Here is an 18,912-nt window from a genome sequence, read left to right on the forward strand (position 1 = left end):
CACACACACACACACACACACAAATAGAAATTAAATTAAAAACCTTGGGATGTAGCTCAGTACAAAGGCCCTACATTCAGCTCCCAACATTGGAAAAAAAAATTTGAAGGCAGTCAAAATGTAATTGACCTGGTAAATATTTGAAAACAATGAATTTTATAGTGAATGAAGAGATCAAATACAAACTCACTCTTAAGTCTTTTTTAAATTGAATAGCTTATATGAAATTGATAAATATTGCATATATGCCTCAATGATTATTTTCGTAGGCAGCCACTACACACAGGTCAAAATAAAGATGCCAGAATGCTTCCTTGTGCCCCATCTTAAACTGACTTCACCAAAACATGACCATTATTTAATTTCTAGCCTCATAAATTATTAATCTTGGATGATTTTTTGAATTAATCTGGAAGTAATCAATATTTTTGTTTTGTTCTATTGGTTTTTTGAGACAGGGTCTCGCTATATAATTTAGGCTGGCTGAGAACTACGTAGCTCTGGCTAACAACTCGTGGTACTGCCAGCTCAGCTCACTGGGTGTTGATATTACAGGTGTACACCAGCACTCCTGCCTGTGAATGTAATGTGAGGGAATGTGGCCTCACTGCAAGTATTCAATAACTCAATTTAAGTACTCCAACATGCTGAGAGCATCTTCATCTATAACAGTGTGGGCCTAATCTAATAACTTCCACACATAGGCATGGTAATTGCTTTCTTTTATTCATTCTTGGAATACATTAAGTGCTTACAATGGGACAAGTATTATGATAGTACTAAGAGGTGAACAAATAGTATGAACAGTCAATCTTAATGTCCTGTTTACATTAAGATCCCAATGTGTAAAGCGTTAGCAACTTCCACAATTTTTTTTCCAGGCAAGGTCTCTCTATGTAGCCCAGGCTGGCATTGAACTCATGGCAATCCTCCTGCCTCAGCCTCCCAAGTGCTTGGATTACAGGAGTGTGCCACAATGCCTGGCTCCCATAGTTTAATATATAGGCATTTTAAAAAGTAATTCACTTCTAACTGGTTATAGTTATGGTTAAATTGTTTACCTTTAGAAAAACACTAAGGAAATTTTCAAATACATAAAAATTCATAAAAGAATCACAAAACAAAGAAAAACTATGTATTCAAGACTCAGTTTGCTATCATTCTGCCAAACTTATTCACCTTCACATTCCTTTCACAAGAGCATTTTAAAGGACACTCCAGATGTCACATATCTTCTGTGTATGAATGCCAGAATTTATCTCTAACAAAGAGATTTTTCATATAACTACAGTGCTATTATCCATACCTAACAAAGTTTCTTAATATTACATAATGTTATCAATGTTCCCACTCCAATTGTTGTAAAAATGTCTTATTTTCAATGTTCCTTCAACTCATAATCTAATTAAGAACCACTCTTTCATGGCATTTGATTTGTAAGTCTCTTAATAGTTTCACCTTCCTTTTTACAATGTCATTTCATACTTTGAGAAATAATTTCATTCATCTTGTAGAATTACTTATATTTTAGGTTTGTCGTGTCATGTTATTTTGATTTCCATTTTTTAATTTTCTCTAAATGGGAGTTAGGTATTCAGGCTTAAATTCAGGTTCAATATCCTTAGCTATCTTCCCACTTCCTGAGGTTCAATATCCTGGCAAGATATGTATATTGTACTTTATTATATTATGAAGTTCATAATATTTTATGGCCCTAGTTTCATGAGATTGAGAGTGATTTGTGGGTTCAGTTGTCATTAGTCTGATCTACTTGCTAAAAGTTCAAGCTAATCTTTCACTCATAACCTTAATTTCTATGGATAATTGTTCCTGGATATATTATTATAAATTTTTTTCTAGTAGAGTTTTCTAATTGTATATTTTTCTGCATTCATTTGCTGGAATTCTCTATAAAAATCTTCACCTTCACATTATCAACTTCTGGTTGCCAGTAAATAGTTTATATAACAAACATAGGCAAAATGATCTTCCTTTTAAGTCACATTATGAATTCGCTGATGGTAAGTAAGGTGTGAATGCTGTCTAAATGCCTTCTTACACTCTTTACATTTGTAAGGCTTCTCACCAGAATGAATCCTCTGGTGTTGAATAAGTGATGAATGAAGTCTAAAGGCTTTTCCACATTCCTTACAATCATAGGGCTTCTCACCAGTATGAATGCTCTGGTGCTGAGTAAGTTGGGAGAGCAGTCTAAATGTCTTCTCACATTCTTTACATTTGTAGGGTTTCTCACCAAAATGAATGCTCTGATGTTGAGTAAGTTGTGAGAACAGCCTAAAGGCCTTTCCACATTCCTTACAGTCATAAGGTTTCTCTCCAATATGAATACCTTGATGGGAAATAAGTTCTGAGTAACGACGAAAAAATTTCTGACATTCCTTACACTCATATGGCTTCTCACCAGTGTGGATTCGCTGGTGGAGAGTTAGATGATACCCACGACTAAAGGTCTTCCCACATTCTTTACAATCATAGGGCTTCTCACCAGTATGGATTCTCTGATGGAGAGTAAGTTGCTGCCGTACTCTAAAGGCCTTTCCGCACTCCTTACAGTCATAGGGCTTCTCACCAGTATGAAGTTTGTGATGGACTCGAAGGCCTGTGCTGCACAAGAAAGCCTGACCACATTCCTTACACTCATAGCACTTTTCACCAATGTTAAGCCTCTGATGTCGAGTTAGGTGTGCATACTGTCTAAAGGTCTTGCCACACTCCTTACAGTCATAAGGTTTCTCACCAGTGTGAATCCTTTGGTGGAGATTAAGTTGCCCTCGCACTCGAAAGGCCTTCCCACATTCTTTGCATACATATGGCTTCTCACCAACATGAATTCTTTGATGTATGCGAAGATCTGAGCTGCATGTAAAAATCTTTCCACATTTTTTACACTCATAAAGTTTGTCAGATGTATGAATTCTTTGATGTCGACTAAGATGGGCACACTGTCGAAAGGTTTTTCCACATTCTTTACACTCATAAGGTTTCTCACCAGTATGGATTCGCTGATGGAAAGTAAGTTGTTGGCGCACTCTAAAAGCTTTCCCACAATCCATGCATTCATAGGGTTTTTCTCTATTCTGACTTTTCTGATATAAAGCAAGGGATGAGAGTTTTCTGTAAGTGAATATTTTTTCAGGGGTACTTTCTGTCACTTGCCTGAAGTATACCTTGTGGGGATGCTCTTGTCCCTCAAATATTTTATAATCACAATCTTTTCTGAAAAAAGAGTCTTTGAGCCCACAACTTTTGACTCTTTCCATTATTTCCCACTGAGATAAATTAATTTCATAAAAATCCTTTTCTTCAAATAGCTTTTTAGTGTCATACTTGGATTCCAAACCTGAAAGAAAACAAGATAAACATATAATTCTCCTATTCTAGACAAAATAAACAAAACCTTTATAATAAAAAACAAAAATAACAGAAAATAAAGTCCCGCTGACATAAATGGGCTAAAAATCTCAAACTAAATTATGTAACCTGGAAAAAAGCTAAAGGAAATGAAAGAAATAATAAGTGAAGATCAGATTGCTTTGATGAATATCATGGTTTGAGAATCCCTACTTAATTTTTTTTTCTTTTTTTTTATGTATTTGGTACAGGGTCTCACTATAGAGATCAGACTCGTAATGATCTTCCTGTTTTCAGCTTCCCCAGTGCTGGGATTACAGGCATGTGCCACCACGCCTGGACTTGGTCACCAGCTCAGCACACTCAGTGTAGCATGTGGTACCAGAGATCAAACCCTGATCCCTGCAATTGTCTGAGCAGGCACTTAGTCCACTAAACTATCTCACCAGTCCTCCTGCTTAAATTTTCTAATGATTTGTCTAATGGATCAAAATAAGTAGAAACCTTTTACCATTAATAACATGGCCTCTGTTTACCATAGGTATAATTTAAGCCATTGTCCCCTTTATTCCCTACTTTCTTATCACACTCACCTCTTTTCATTTCTTAGAATATGTCACAATCTTCATTTCTTAGAATTTTGCATTAGTGATATTATCTCCCAGGAATCTGGACATTTCATCAGTCAAATACCATCTTTAAAAAACCCTGCTGACTTCATCTAATTCATATTCATTAGTTTCTATCCCAGTCACTTGTCCTTTGCTTAGCAGTTTTCTCTTCTGCTATTACTAACAAATTTCCCCATTTATTATTATCTTTACTTTCTTGTCTTAAACTGCCACAAAGGAACAAATTTACTTACCAGAAAAAAAAATAAGTAGTATATAGTAACCAATATTCATTAAATTTTCATAATTAGTTAACAATTATTGAATAGAAGGGCCAGCCAGATAGCTCAGTGGATTAAAGCACCTGCTTAGGCAGATGCAGGGGCTAGGGGTTCAGTACCTGCCCTGCCATGTCAACCTTGCCCCCGGGGTGTGCTGAGATGGCAACTGAGATGGGACATGGTGGCATGCACCTGTAATCCCAGTGCTTGGGAGGGAGACGGGACATGGTGGCATGCACCTGTAATCCCAGTGCTTGGGAGGCAGAAAAACAGGAGGATCACTACAAGTCCAATCTGTGTAGTGAGACCCTGTACTAAATACTTAAAAAACAAAATTGAATATGATACCCTCATTCCAGTCTTAAACCTTATCACACTGATTACTCTTTTTTTTTTCAAGCATTCTCTCGAAAGATGGGAAGTAGCATGTGTATGTCATCTCAATGAAATATGTACATGGAAAATGGAGATTTCTTTGCACTTGACCATTCTTCCAGATGCTTCTCTATGTACCTGTGCAGATAATTCTATTGAAGCTCAACTTGTACTTTGTGTAACCACCATTAAACTTTGTTCTCTCTTCATATCCAGGTCATGTGATGCTTTACCAATTTATCTTGGCTTGAGATTAACTATACACACCTCTGCCACAAATATTTACCCTGTTTGTTCCTTCATCCCCTTCTCATTTCTTCCCTAAAGTCCTCATAGCCAACAATATCTTAAAGGTATTTAAGAGTATTTTCTAACAACAGGTTTATACCATAGTAAAAGACTAGTAAAATTCTAAGGAAAGTCATGGTTTTTCAAATGTATACTTTCTTAAAATTTTGCAACAGTTCAATACTTTTCAAAAAAAAAAAAGATATTTTTAAAAGTCTATAATGTAACATTATTTGTAAATGCCCAAACTAGAAATAATGTGAGCAAAGACAGGTAAATGAATGGTACAGAAAATACTGCTATGAAATCTAAGGGTATTTATCTCTAGGTCTGCCTCCTCACTCAAGCAAGTTTTTTTGTTTGTTTGTTTGGTTTTGTTTTGTGCAGAACCAGGGATTGAACTCAGGCTCGCTTATTCTACTGAGCCATCTCCCTGGCACAAGCAAGTAATTTAAAAAATTTAGCAATTTTGTAAAATTTTTGGGAGAGAGTTCCGTTAAACCTTAATAGGAAGGTAGGATATAAGTGATATCATTTGCTAAACAACAGCAGTAAATAAGTAAGCAGCTATAAAAAGTATAACCATTAAGAATTAAGATGATGGAAGAGCAAAGCAACTCCACCAAAAAAAAAGAAAAAGAAAATTAAGATAGTAACTGCAGGATTTACTTGCAAGCTAAAAATTAATCATCTAAATAAATGGATAGTCAAAATCATAATTAAAACACCAAAATATGTGTAAAAAAAATCAAGAAATATGTTAACAGCATAAAAGCCCATACAAATTGAGATAAGAAACATCAAACATTAGGAAATTAATGAAATAAACAAAGTGAGTAGATAGGGTCGAAAATAAATAGAAGCATAAATCACTGTAGGAAAAAAAAATCTATATTTACTGATAAATCAGAATTACAAAATGTATTCACCTATTCAATCTGAAGGTTTTCACTTTAAAACATATCCCAGTGTTACCACAAGAAAGCTGAGACTAAATAGATGCTCATAGTGATGGCAGACCTTTCAGGGGCTGGGTGCCCAACTGTAGCCCCAAGGCTCCTTATTTATCACAAAATGCAACACTACAATTAAACCTGAACACTAAGGTTTTAGTCTAGAAAAAAACAATTTGTACATCAACATTTTTTGTCTTAAAAACACAGTAACACATGTGTCGTAGGTTTCCCACCACTGCTGTATAGCATATACAGCTGAATTGAGACAATCAATCAAATGTGACTCCAAATTTGATGGTGCCAGTTCACATTCCTGTGAGCACTACAATTATTTACACTTAATGACAACCTTTTCTATGACAAATATGTTGAATGTTTTGGAAGTACTGTTATAAAAGCACATTGCGGGCTGGGGTTCAGTGGTATAAGCACCCATCTAGCAAGCACAAGGTCCTGAGTTCGATCCCTGGTACCAAAAAAAAAGGCACACTGAATTGTTATCAAGATGGGTATGGCTGAAAAATAGTAAAAGACAGAAAACAGACATTCAAGAAGGATTCCTCATTTACATAGCTTCATGAATATCTTCTTTTTTTCTTTTTTTTCAGTACCGGGGGTTGAACTCAGAACCCTGTGCTTGTCAGGCAAATGAATATCTTTATTTCTTGCTCTAAGTCAAAAAAGCTTAAATTAGAAAGGATAACATATACATTATATATGTTTTAATAAAGATAAAATGGCCTGTATTTACACTAAAACAAAAAGTCCTGACAAACAAAAATTAACTCATGGTAGTAAACTTTACTTTTCTACCTACTATAGCACATATATAATCTAAATAGTTTAGATTCTAACGAATCAAAGAGTTTTATTCTAGTTATATTGCTAATGTAAAAGACATATTAACTAACCCACCTTAGGTCAGCATAAAAGAAGTTGTTTCTACTTATTTCTACTTTTTAAGTTTTTTTTAAAAAGAACAAACTATCTGGTCATAAAATGGTCTTACTGAGGTATAGTACTTCCTAAAGGAGAAAGTCATTCACTATACTTTTTTCTGATATATGATGATATGAAGCACTCTCCTGGGGCAGGGGACCACAGTTCAAGTCAACTTAGTAAGACTCTGTGTGAAACAAAAGGTGGGGTAGAGAAACAGTTCAGCGTGAAGGCCCTAGATTCTACACCCAGTATCTAAAAAAAAAAAAAAAAGATAATGGATAAACAATTCAGTATGTGACACTGGCAATTCTAATGACATTAAAACCAGGGATCATGTGTTAGTGTATCAAGAGACTTGAAGCTGGGCGCAGTGGAAAGTTTAAGCTCAGCCTGGGTAACTTAGTGGTTAGCGAAAACTATTCTCAAATTTAAAAAGGGTTGGGGGTATTTGGGTTAAATCTCCAGTAGGAGAATCCAAGAGACAGAAAGGCAGACAGACAGACACAAAGAGACAGACAGAGATAAAGACAAAAGAGACACAGAGAGAAAGACAGAGAAAAAGAGACAAAGACAGAGAAACAGAGTGTAACAGAAAATGCCCCCCTGGCCAATACACTTAAGTTTCTTTGTTGCCCAGTTAATAGCTCCTGTTGTAGTTCCAGTTGCTTCTGTTTCTTAGAAACAGCTGGTCACTGTGATGCACATTGTAAGAACCAATCGAAAACAGCCAAGTACTGCCTTTGTACTCCCTTGCAGACCTCATAAAAACCTCCTTCCTTGAGTCTTCTAGGTCTAACCTTCTGAATAACATTTGAGTCCTAGTCAGTGCCAATCTGAATAAATCTGCCTCCAAATCATTAAACACATGTGTTTTGTGTAAATAAATGTTTATAATTTTATATGGAACACAGAATAAGCCTTAGAGCTTCCAATTATATACTTTTTACTTTTATAGATTTTAAAACTATGATCCTTTATATATCTATTTTTGGGGGAACTATAAGTTTTATGGCAAACAATTAGTATTGTTAACTTTTTATGGTCATCAAAAGTACACAAAAGCCTTATTAATGCCTTTACTCTTCCACTTCCATTAACTCTGGTATACACCAAAAACAAGTCTTTACTTTTCTTGTTTTATTATTATAAAAATAATAAAAGTATTTTGCTAGTACAAAAAAAAATGGTGGTTCCAGTCGATGTTCCCTTTTCTGTAATCAACTGTTGTACAACTAACTGTCTGCAGAACAGACTTATGCATCTACTATAAACTGAAAGAAACGCTACAAAGGAAACTAAGCTGCTAAAGGCTCTTTAACCAGTCAGCTATAAATGTATAAGGTAAACATCTCAGAGAGGCTTCTGATGTTCATTAGCAAAAGAAAATACAATGAAATATAATCAATTACAAAATCTCAGCTAACACTCTCATGTTTTCAGCTGAAAATACAGTCGATGGACAAAGAATCCCATCTATGGCAGCTCATTAGAACTCAGGCCTCTCTCTCTTGGACCTGCTAAATTGCAATGCACACGTTGGGCTGCCCGGTAGCTCTGTAGTAGACCACTTGCCTTAGAGAGGCTCTGGGTTCCATACCTAACACCACAAAGCAACACAATACAAGAAGCTAGAATATGCATTTTAACACAAGCCCCACATGGTTTGTGCGCACAGTAGAATTTTACTGAAAAACACTAGTTTTCAATCTATTTGGGGGAACACTGGCACTTGTGCAGGATGCAAATAAACAAATCTTATAGATAAGTTTCCCCATATTTAGTAAACCATTTACTTGTTTATTTTCTTTTGTTTTGTAGTGCTGGAGATCGAATATAGAGCCTTGCCTGGGCAAGACAAATGCTCCACCACTGAGCCACACCAACAGCCCATTGGTTTAATTGCTTACTGTATGAGTCCCCTACTACAATGTCAACTGAATGTAAAGAAGACTATGAAGAAAAGTATACATAAAAGTTGAAATACAAAAGGTGAGTTAGAAAATAATGAGGTTCAAAGCACAGGTAAAATTATTATCACTAGTAAAAAAAAGTTTTCCCCTATTGAACAAGTGAACTATGAGAAAGAAGAAATAAAGTGATGCATTGCAACAGATGAAATATCTTTGGTGACTCAGACTATCTCAGGACTCATCTTCACAATCAACATCTAAGGGCTGTGTTTTCTGTTATCCAGGAGGTGTGTATCATACACACCATATCCAGTGGTTTACCTCTGCCTGACTAGCACTTGCTTACCTAGACTCCATCTTTTCTCATCTCGCATAAGCATCCAGGGCTCTTTTCCTTGTTCCAACAGAGTAATCACATCTGGTTTAGTAACGGAACATCCTGCTTGAAAGAAAAGTACATAGTAAAGAAAACATTTATTTGATTAAGTCTTCCAAATAAACAAAGGTAGCAGGATTGAAAAATATTCAAATTAAAATAATTTGAGGATCATAAGGAAAACCAAGAACCAAGAAGTAGGTCTTATTTAATTTAAACTCACTATAAGCTCTGTCTTTTGAAAAAAAAAGTTACAGTTTACAGTATGAGATTCAAATCCAGCCTCTGATACTTGAGTCACCAGGGTAAATAAGTTCATCATTCTGTGCCTGTATTCTCTGTTTCTTGCCAAGATATTTGCCTAGTCTTAAATGCAAATTTCACCTATACTATACTTTCAATCACAAAGCAGTTAAAAGGTAATATGTTTGTTTTAGGAAACTGAATAGGTCCACTTGAATTTTAATTAACCCAGTATCATATACATTGCATATGCTTCTAAGAGGTAAGCATAAGCAGACTCTCTCTTCCTAGTCTTATTGCGGGTATGTCCACAAATAACATGGACTATTTCTCACAGTCTCATTCCAGAGTGTTTTGTAGTGGTTTTGCTGTGTCTAAGAATTTATGCTCAAGGGTCATTGCAAAGGTAATAAGAAACAAAGCAAGATGTAAAGTGTGCTGAATTATAGTGAGAAATAAAAATACTTAATAGAAATGTCTATTCCCAAACCCCCCAAAAATATTCATTTTTTTTTTTTCGGAACTGGGGATTGAATTCAGGTCCTTGCGCTTGCCAGGGAAGCACTTATTCTACTGAGCCAGGTCCCTGGCCCCTCAAACAGTTTTTAGGGAGTCCTGAAATTCAGTCTTATAAATTTCTAAATTGGGCCAGGGATATCTCAGTGGCATAGTGCCTGCCTGGCAAACCCAAGGTCCTGAGTTTGATTACCAATACCAAAATAAATAAATAATAAATTTCTAAATTATTTGATACAAATAAGCTTACCCAGTGACACCAAGTTGCTATAGTTCTCTAATATCACATCTCTGTACAAATTCCTCTGATAGGTGTTCAGGCATTCCCACTCTTCCTGAGAAAAGTCTACAGTCACATCTCTGAACATCACCACATCCTGACATGACAAACAAATATATTATTCATAAAGTGAAAGAAATAGTTTCATGATGGATAAAAGACTTGATGATCTATGCTTATTTTTTGTAGCAAATGAACTGGTTGGAGCTCAAAACCTGCAAAGTGGGTAGTTGGGAATAAGAAAGTGAATGTGACCAACAGAATATAAGTTCTTTTTTTGAAAAATTTATTTATGTGTGTGTGTGTGGCCAGCTCAGCCCACCAGGAGGCGGGGCTGGCTGGCATGTGGTGCTGGGGGATTGAACCACGGTCCCTGTGTTTTGCTAAGCTTGTTCTAAGTAGGTGCTTTAGACCACTGAGCCATCTCACCAGCCCCAGAATATAAGTTCTTGACAATCTCTATTGCATGCCTGAAATTCCAACATTTTTGGAAGAAGATGGCAGGCCTGAGTCTAGCCTGGCCAGTTTAGTGAATTCGTGAGACCAAGTCTCAAAAAGCATCTGGGAAACACAGCTCAGCAAAAAAGCCCTGGGTTCAATCTCTGGTACTTAATCCCTGTTAACATACACCAGAGACCTGTAAATGTTTTCTATATGGGGACAGTACTAACTTGCATGGCACATATGGTCTCTACTTCATATCTTTCTCTTTAAAGAAGTTTCTCAAAATGTCACTTGCCTGCACATAAGCAGGATTTGGCTTATGGGCCAAATGGGTAGTTTTTGTAGTTTACCCAAAAGTGCTATAGCCAAGGCTTCCTTTGTACTATGTGATACCTAATTTTATTTATTTTCAGACATGTTCAGGTGATTACTACAAATTCCCTGTTAACCAAAGTAAGTTCCCAAGACTATTGCTTGTAAAGGACCTAAAACTGTATCAATAAATACTTTATCTTCTATACTTCTTTTTTCTTTTTCTTTCTTTCTTTTTTTTTTTTTTTAGACAGTCTTACCATGTAGTTCAGACCAGGCTTGAACGTACAATGTAGCCCAGGCTGGCCTCAAACTCATGATGATCCTCCTACTTGAGCTTCTGCAGTGCTGGGATTACAGGCATGTACTACCATGCCTGACTATCTTCTTTAAGAATTAGAAAAAAATTGATGGAATTTCTCCCTTGAATGAACTATAAAATCTCTATTTTTGAAAAAGTAAAGTTTATATAAAGCTAAAGAATTTCTTTTGGAACTTAGTTATCATTACATTGCATCATTAACATTTTTCCTTACCATAACAAAACATTTATTGAATATTTTAAGTATACCATAGAGTAATCCTCTTTTTGGACATGTTAGAATAAATAGTAACCATATTTAGATATTATACTTTTAAATATATTAAATTACATTTCAAATTTACAAGAAATTCTAAAACTACAATGTCAAACATGTTAGCTGAGAAATGTGGTCACGAGCATGCAAATTGTGACCTGTACAAATCAGATGTAGGGGCTGGTGAGATAGCTCAGCAGACTAAAGCACCTCCTTAGGCAAGCTTAGGCAAGCCCAGGGAGTGGGTTCCATCCCCAGCACCACTTGCTGGGACAGCCCCACCCTGGGGCAGGCCAAGCTGGCCAGAGTCCAAACACAGTGGCGCACACCTATAATCCCAGCATTGGGGAGGCTGAAAGCAGGAGGATCACCATAAGTCCAAGCTATGTAGTGAGATCCTGAAGAACCAAATATATAAAAAGAATAAAAACAGATGTACTATAATATATAAGTGATAGGGTTTATGTATACCAGATAGTGAAGAGTTTAAGAAGAAAAGAATGTAAAATATCTCAGTAAGTTTTATATTGATTACACTTTTGAAATGTTAATATTTTGGCTGTTTTGAGTTAAATAAAACATATAATTAACTGCACTGTTTCTTTTTATGACTACTAAGATAGATTATATATATACCTTGTACACTACTCTATACTTTAAAACTGTTGAGTACTAGAAAATTTTTAATTACGTATGTAGCTCAAATTACAACTCTTTTTGGCTGTGCTGTTCATGGTGTTCTCAAAACCTAAAAGTGTCAGATTAAATATTGCCCTCTAGGCAATTTTTGCTCCACACAAACAACAGACAGGAGATACTCAGACAGTCTGCTGGGCATGGTGGTATATGCCAGTAATCCCAGCACTCCAGGGTCTGAGGCAGGAGGATCACCATGAGTTTGAGGTGAGCCTGGGTGACACAGTGAGTTCAAAGTCAGCCTGAACTATAAAGCCACCCTGTCTCCAAAAAAACAAAAAACAAAAAACCAAGAAACATAAAACTTGGTCGGCATGCACACAGTCTCAAAAGGAAGAAGAATACACAAGAAGCATCTGGGATGCCAGGCTCAATCGGTCCCTGGAACGGAAGAGACTGGGAAGCCACTACTGGGTGGGGCTCTGCTAGGAAGTTTCAGAATAATAAATGACAATGTTCACATAACCAAAAAAAAAGGGGGGGGGCAACAGAATTTATTTTTTTGGGACAAAGTTTCAATCTGTATTCCAAGGGCTGGTGAGATGGCTCAGTGGTCTAAAGCACCTACTTAGAACAAGCTTAGCAAAGCACAGGCACCACGGTTCAATCCCCCAGCACCACATGCCAGCCAGCCCCACCCCCTGGTGGGCTGAGCTGGCCACACACACACACATAAAAAAAAAAAATCTGTATTCCAACCTGACCTGGACCCGGTATGCAGCAAAGATTGGCCTTGAAATCACACTCCTCCTATGCTGTTTTCTCAGTCATGGGACTACAAGCATGTGCCACCAAGTCCAATATGAAGATAAAATTTTTAAATAGACAAAAATGAACTTACATGAGCCATGATGTTAGAGTTGGCGAGTATTCCTCAAAGTTCATGTACTGGAGTAGCACAGTCCACAGAGGCCAGAACTGGGGGAAGAATGTGAAGCCATCAGAACAGGATTGCCTCAGAACCTCCAAATGTTAAAAGCTGTTATATAGCACTTCTCCATTCCTCCATGCAATCATGGCTCCCAACACAGAGACAAGTTATGAAAGGTTAAGATTAGACAAATATCTGTCCTCCCCAAAACCATAGAGAAATCAGCGGCACAAGGACTAGGCATACAGCAGAGAATCTCCAGCATAAAAGCACAAGTTCAGGCACTTCACCAGAAGAGCTTCCAGTTAGTCTCTGTCTGCTACACATGGAGATCCTGCTAGCCTCAGAAGGCTCTGTGCAAACCTGTCCTGAGCAGATCCATCTTCTACTCCCATCTTTCCAGCTTAGAAGAGACTACATACTCTAAATCACAACTTACTTCATGGAAGGACAGCTGGCTTTCCCAAACGTGAAGGTAGAAAACAGCACATCCAAGAATTTCCCAAACTTTTTGTAAATTGGATCACTTGGCAATCTTTATATACACTGATACCTAGCCCCTGCATCAAGCATTCTGATTTAGTTAGTACAGGGTATGACCCAGAAATGATGATTTTAAAGACAAAGAAGGAAAAAATGGAAACAAAGCTTTTATAAATAAAGAGAAGAAAGGGGATCAAAGGGAGGATAGTGGAATGGAAGGGAAAAAAGCATGAAGTTGTGTCATGTACGGGTCCAGATTCCCTATGATGAATGTGATCATTATGTAAGTGTAAAACATACCAAGAAACATAATCTTAATAAATGAAAAAATTAAAATCTGGAGATTATAATAGGCAGCACAGTTTGGTAATGAAACTTCAGTGAGCATCAGAATTACCTAAGGGCTAGTTAAGTAGACTGCTAGGCCCTACTCTTGCAGACAGGTGTTCAGGAAGTTGGGGGCTATATCTGAGGATCTGTATTTCTCAAAAGTTCCCAGGTGATGCTGCTACTACTTATATCCATAGTTTGAGAAAAATCTGTATGGACCTTCTCTAGCAGCCTTTATCATGACAAAGCTTCAGTTGTACAATGGGTCCCATGTGGATCCCAGCTTAGCTACCATTCCCAGAATACTCTGAGCTCACTGCTTATAATTTTGCCATTCAGGACCATCAGTACTGTCTGCGTGATCACAATTACTACCTAATCTTTCTCAGTATCTAGACTGCAAAGAAGTGAACTTGTGAAACTTGAGCATGAGTAATTCTCTAGGAAGAAATAACTCATTGACTCATTAGTTAGAACCCACTAAGGAGATGCATATTAAATGAATTGGATTAACAGATTTGAAAAACTAATTATACTTCATTCAGCATTTACTATATTTTGGGGAAAACAGATACTAGGCTGGAATGATGTAAGGAGAATGAAATGATGTGTGGATATAAACTATAATGAAACCAAAAAAGCTAGCTATCCTTCAACTAGGTTAAATAACATTTAGGGTAGCAGTCAAAATTAATACACAAATTAAAATTTTCTTGAATAATTTTATCCATAATAAATACTTAACAAAATGTCATATGCTTTTTCTCATGACGAAGTATATTTTTATTATCACATACATTCCATGAATATGGTATGACTTAACCATATTTACATAGATGGATATTAATTTTATAAAAGAATATTTCCAAAGTCATTTTCAGTTACTCCAGACTTTGATTCTAGACCAGTGAGACTCAATCTTGTTGGACATACATACTCTGATAAGATAAAATTATGGATTTCCTCCCAGTAACTAACATTTATTAATATATGCAAAACTTTTTAATATAATCTTGAGATTTTTGTTGCTCTGAAAGCCCATAAACAGAGTCCAAAGACTTCACATTATGCATCCCTGTCCTGCTTCACTTGAGCTTTTGGCCCATTTTTCTCCTTAAGAGAATCCATCATAGTTAACTTTACCTTTTCATTGCCCTTGAGAATTCGGAAAACTGATAGAGATGACTAAGCATTATCATGTAATAGCAGTAGCTCCTTTAAATAATTACTTATTAGTATTAATACTGTATGCCAAGTATTCTCATAAGCACTTTACAGGTATTAACTCACGAAATCTTCAGAATCATGTCCTGAAGTACATTCACTTCTGTAATAATGGTATATATACTATTACACTAGGGAAATTGAAGCTCAGAAAATACCTCAAAATCAGGTTTCAGTGCAAATCCTCTTAATCTAGGTCTAACATTCCTAACCACAGTACACCTCTCTCAGTCCATGCAAAGGTACACCCAAAATAAATTCATGCTGGCAAACTGCAAGCAGTATCTGGCTGACACCAAAACTTTCACTCATGTATGCCCTGGGGACATTCTTATTCTAGAGTCACTAAGACACCTAACCAAGCCCTACACTAGTTTGTTCTTTGTTTTTGGGCTTTTTGTTTTGTTTTGGTTTGGTTTTTTCGTACCAGCGATCAAACTCAGGACCTTGTGCTTGCTGGGCAAGCGCTTATGCCACTGAGCTATCTCCCTGGCCCCTAAGCCCTACACTAGTCCTAACAAATCACAGCCAAAAACAAATCATGAACATCAACCTTCAGCAGGAGTTTTTTGTCTATCATCAAAATCCTTAGAACAAAATATATAGCGTATGCATAATTAACTACAGAACTGCACGAATAGGACATTAAAAAGAGGACTCTCCTAATTAGTTAGGTCCCTTGCCATTAAATAGGTAGAGAAATCCTCAGGCCTGACCCAGTGAATAGATCATTCTTAAGAGTTTTCAAGGGAAGGAAATCAAATAGTCCCATGAGGAAATCAAATGCATTTCACAGAAACAGAGTAGCAGCACTACCTCAAGCAACCTGTCTCTCACAGGAGCAGGGCTGCACTTTAACAAGGGCCCTTTGCTTGGAGACGAGCAAGACTAGAGAGGGACAGGGGTTCATTCATGCTTTCCTGGCCCTGGCTACCCCCATCTTCATGCACGCAAGCAAATGAGAAGTGAGATCTGCAGCCACCCGCTCTAGTTACCCCACCACACCGGGGGCCGCCTGTGTCTAGCTGGAACTGTCCAGCGGGTGCTCCCAGACCCCAGAGACCTTTCCGAACCTATATCCCGGCTTTCTGCAGGGGTCCTCCATTGTGAGGTTTCTCGGAGCCCCCTCGCGGGCGGGCTTTCTTTGCAACCAGGCCTAGGTGGCAGACGAGAGACCGACGTGCGCGGAGCCTGAGGGTCTCTCACCGCACAGTGGGCCGCACCCACTGACGGGACCAGCACCGTTACTGCCACACAAGCTACCACCCAACCCTGGGAGTCCCGCAGCCCCTGGCCTGTCAGGGATTCATTTGCTTAGAAAAAACAATCACACCCGAGCCTGGCTCACCGGGCTCAGTCCTCACTCAACTTCCAGGACGCCCAGCGATGGATTCTACGGTGCCAGGATTCCACAGAACAGCCGGCTTGGTCGCGATTGCGCAGGCGCAGCCGCGGAGAGGGGCGGGGCCGAGTCCGGGGCTGCCGGGCGCTGGGCGGGGGAGTGGAGCCAGGGCGGGCGGGGGAGGGGCGGAGCAGGGGCGGGGGTGGGGCGGTCTAGGTGGGCTCACTGTCCAGCGCTTCACACCTACTGAGGGAATCCCTTGAGTGATCGATACTCTTGAGGATAACGGGTTTGCATCTTTGTGGGACAACCAGTTCCAAACCAAAAAACTTTACATTCTGGGTTTTCTTACTAGGTTCGTGACTCCGCTCCAGTCCCCAAGAGCCGCCCCTCGAAAGCGCCGCTAGGTTCTGTCCATAGTACGCAGGCGCGCGAGGGGCCCGGAGACCCCCGGCTCCAGTGGGGAGGGTGAGACTTATGGACTCGCCTGGAGTGAGGAGAATCTGGTGTTAGAACTTCGGCTTGGGCTAGAATGACCAGATCTTTAGGTCTGGAGTGATGACCCTGGAGCTGGTAACCGCATCATTGCTAACTTTGTTCTCTTGTGTATGGTGCTATTGTTTAGGCTTGGCCTCTACAATGATCAGTTTAACAATAACCCACAACCGTCGGACCAACTAGCCACTACAATTATCATATTCCCCTTTGTAGTTAGTTTTGTGGGAAGATACTTTGACACTATATAAATGTCCTGTTCCTCATTAAACTCTTACCTACTAGTTTTAGCATCTACTGATTAATCTTACCTGAACTACTTATGACTGTGATGGTGTGACATGGTGATTTTCTAGTTATTTCCTGTTATATTTATTAGTTGATATTCTACTGTAAGGAAGCACTTTCTCACCCATGAATTCCATTTAATTTCTTATTAACAGCATGGATTCTAATTCATCAAATTATCCATTTTGATACTTGGCTTATCCAAGGTTTGGACCGTGGGATACTGTGTTCTAATGGGTTCCTAACATATTTTACTATTTTCTTATGTTGCAGCATAAAAACATTTTGCAGGCACATCCTGTACTATCAGTGTCCTAGCCACAGTGTGAGAAACATGGCAATGACTTAAGTAAGGCTGCAGAAATAGGGAGAAGATGTTTTCTCACATATGCAAGTCAGATGAAGGATTTTACAGTTACATAATAGTAAATTCTCATTTCAAAAATCAGCACATTTTATTAACATATACAGAATATACTAAATATGCAGGGTGGAGTTTGGAAGAGGATTTAAGAGTCTTGGAAAGAGCTGAGCATGGTGGCACACACCTGTGATCTCAGCACTCAGAAGGTGGAGGCAGGAGGATCCCCATGAGTTTGAGAACAGCCTGGGCTACATAGTGAGTCCTTGCCTCAAAACAAACAAACAAACAAACCACAGAGAGCCTTGGAAAGAAATTAATATAAGAAATGATAATGAATGTGTCATAGTTACTCTTCTCTCATTGCTGGGACAAATACCTGACACTCAAAATGAGGAAAGGAAAGGTTTATTTAGCTCACAGTTACTGGAGGCTTCAAAGCACAGCCTAGCCAGTTTCAAGGCTGGCTCCTCTCTGGCCCTGCCCCTCAAGCCATTCATTGCTCCTCCAGCGGTTTCTGCCCCATAACTTACATGAGGCTTTGGGGGGACAACTAGACACAAACCATAACAGAATGAAACTAAGGATAAGGAAGTACTTTAAAATAAATAAAAGGAGGATGAAATGTTAGCAATAGCCCAGTGAGAAAGCTCAGTGGACTAAGCACTTGCTTAGGCAAGCTCAGGGACTGGGGTTTGATTCCTGGCACTACATACCATGCTGGCCCCACCCCAGGTGCACTGGGCTAGCACTGAGACCAAGCATAATGGTGCACACCTGGAATCCCAGCACTGAGGAGGCTGAAAACAGAAGGATCACTGAGTCTGAGCTGCATAGTGAGACCCTGAACACCCTGTAGACCCTTTCCTAAAATACAAGATTCTGGCTAGAGCTGAAAAGACCAGCATACTTCCAAAAATGTAGACAGAAAAACCTGGGTGCAGGAGTTCTCAGTTGGGTGCTAAGACTCCATTGACGGTTTGCACTAGAGGCCATGTTTATACCCAAGCAGAAAATTTGTCCATATTTTGTGTATGTCTTGCAACTATAGGAGATTTAGATTAAGAGTGGCAGATTAATTAATCTAGTACATGAATTTCAAGACAGCACAACATTCAGGTTCTGCCTTGGGTACTGCTGGCTACATTTCACCAGATATACAGTGAGTATCAGGGACAAAAGGCAAAGCAGAAAAGTTTGAAAGCCTTAAATGTTGAACCAAAAGGAAAACACATGTAAAGTTGGGACCAAAAGTAGTGTGGTTTCTTTCTTTTTTTTTTTTTTTTTTTTTGAAAACCATTCGTTAGCATTTTAATGAGCCCCTGTCCAGTAGCTTCA

The 18,912-nt window shown here is 38.4% G+C and overlaps 1 protein-coding gene across 1 annotated transcript in view; it reads right to left on the minus strand.

Annotated features, from left to right (window-relative positions):
- Positions 1 to 1,020: 1,020 nt before the first annotated feature.
- LOC101569489 (zinc finger protein 420-like) overlaps positions 1,021 to 18,912 on the minus strand; it is a 93,312-nt gene continuing 75,420 nt past the window's right edge. Inside the window, 1 exon segment of the mRNA XM_023721605.1 lies at positions 1,021 to 3,091. Within this exon segment, the coding sequence (XP_023577373.1) occupies positions 1,995 to 3,091 (1,097 nt within the window). The 3' untranslated portion in view covers positions 1,021 to 1,994.

This window comes from Octodon degus, unplaced genomic scaffold, assembly GCF_000260255.1.
Source record: "Octodon degus isolate 3935 unplaced genomic scaffold, OctDeg1.0 scaffold00083, whole genome shotgun sequence".
NCBI classification, from domain to species: Eukaryota; Metazoa; Chordata; class Mammalia; order Rodentia; family Octodontidae; genus Octodon; species Octodon degus.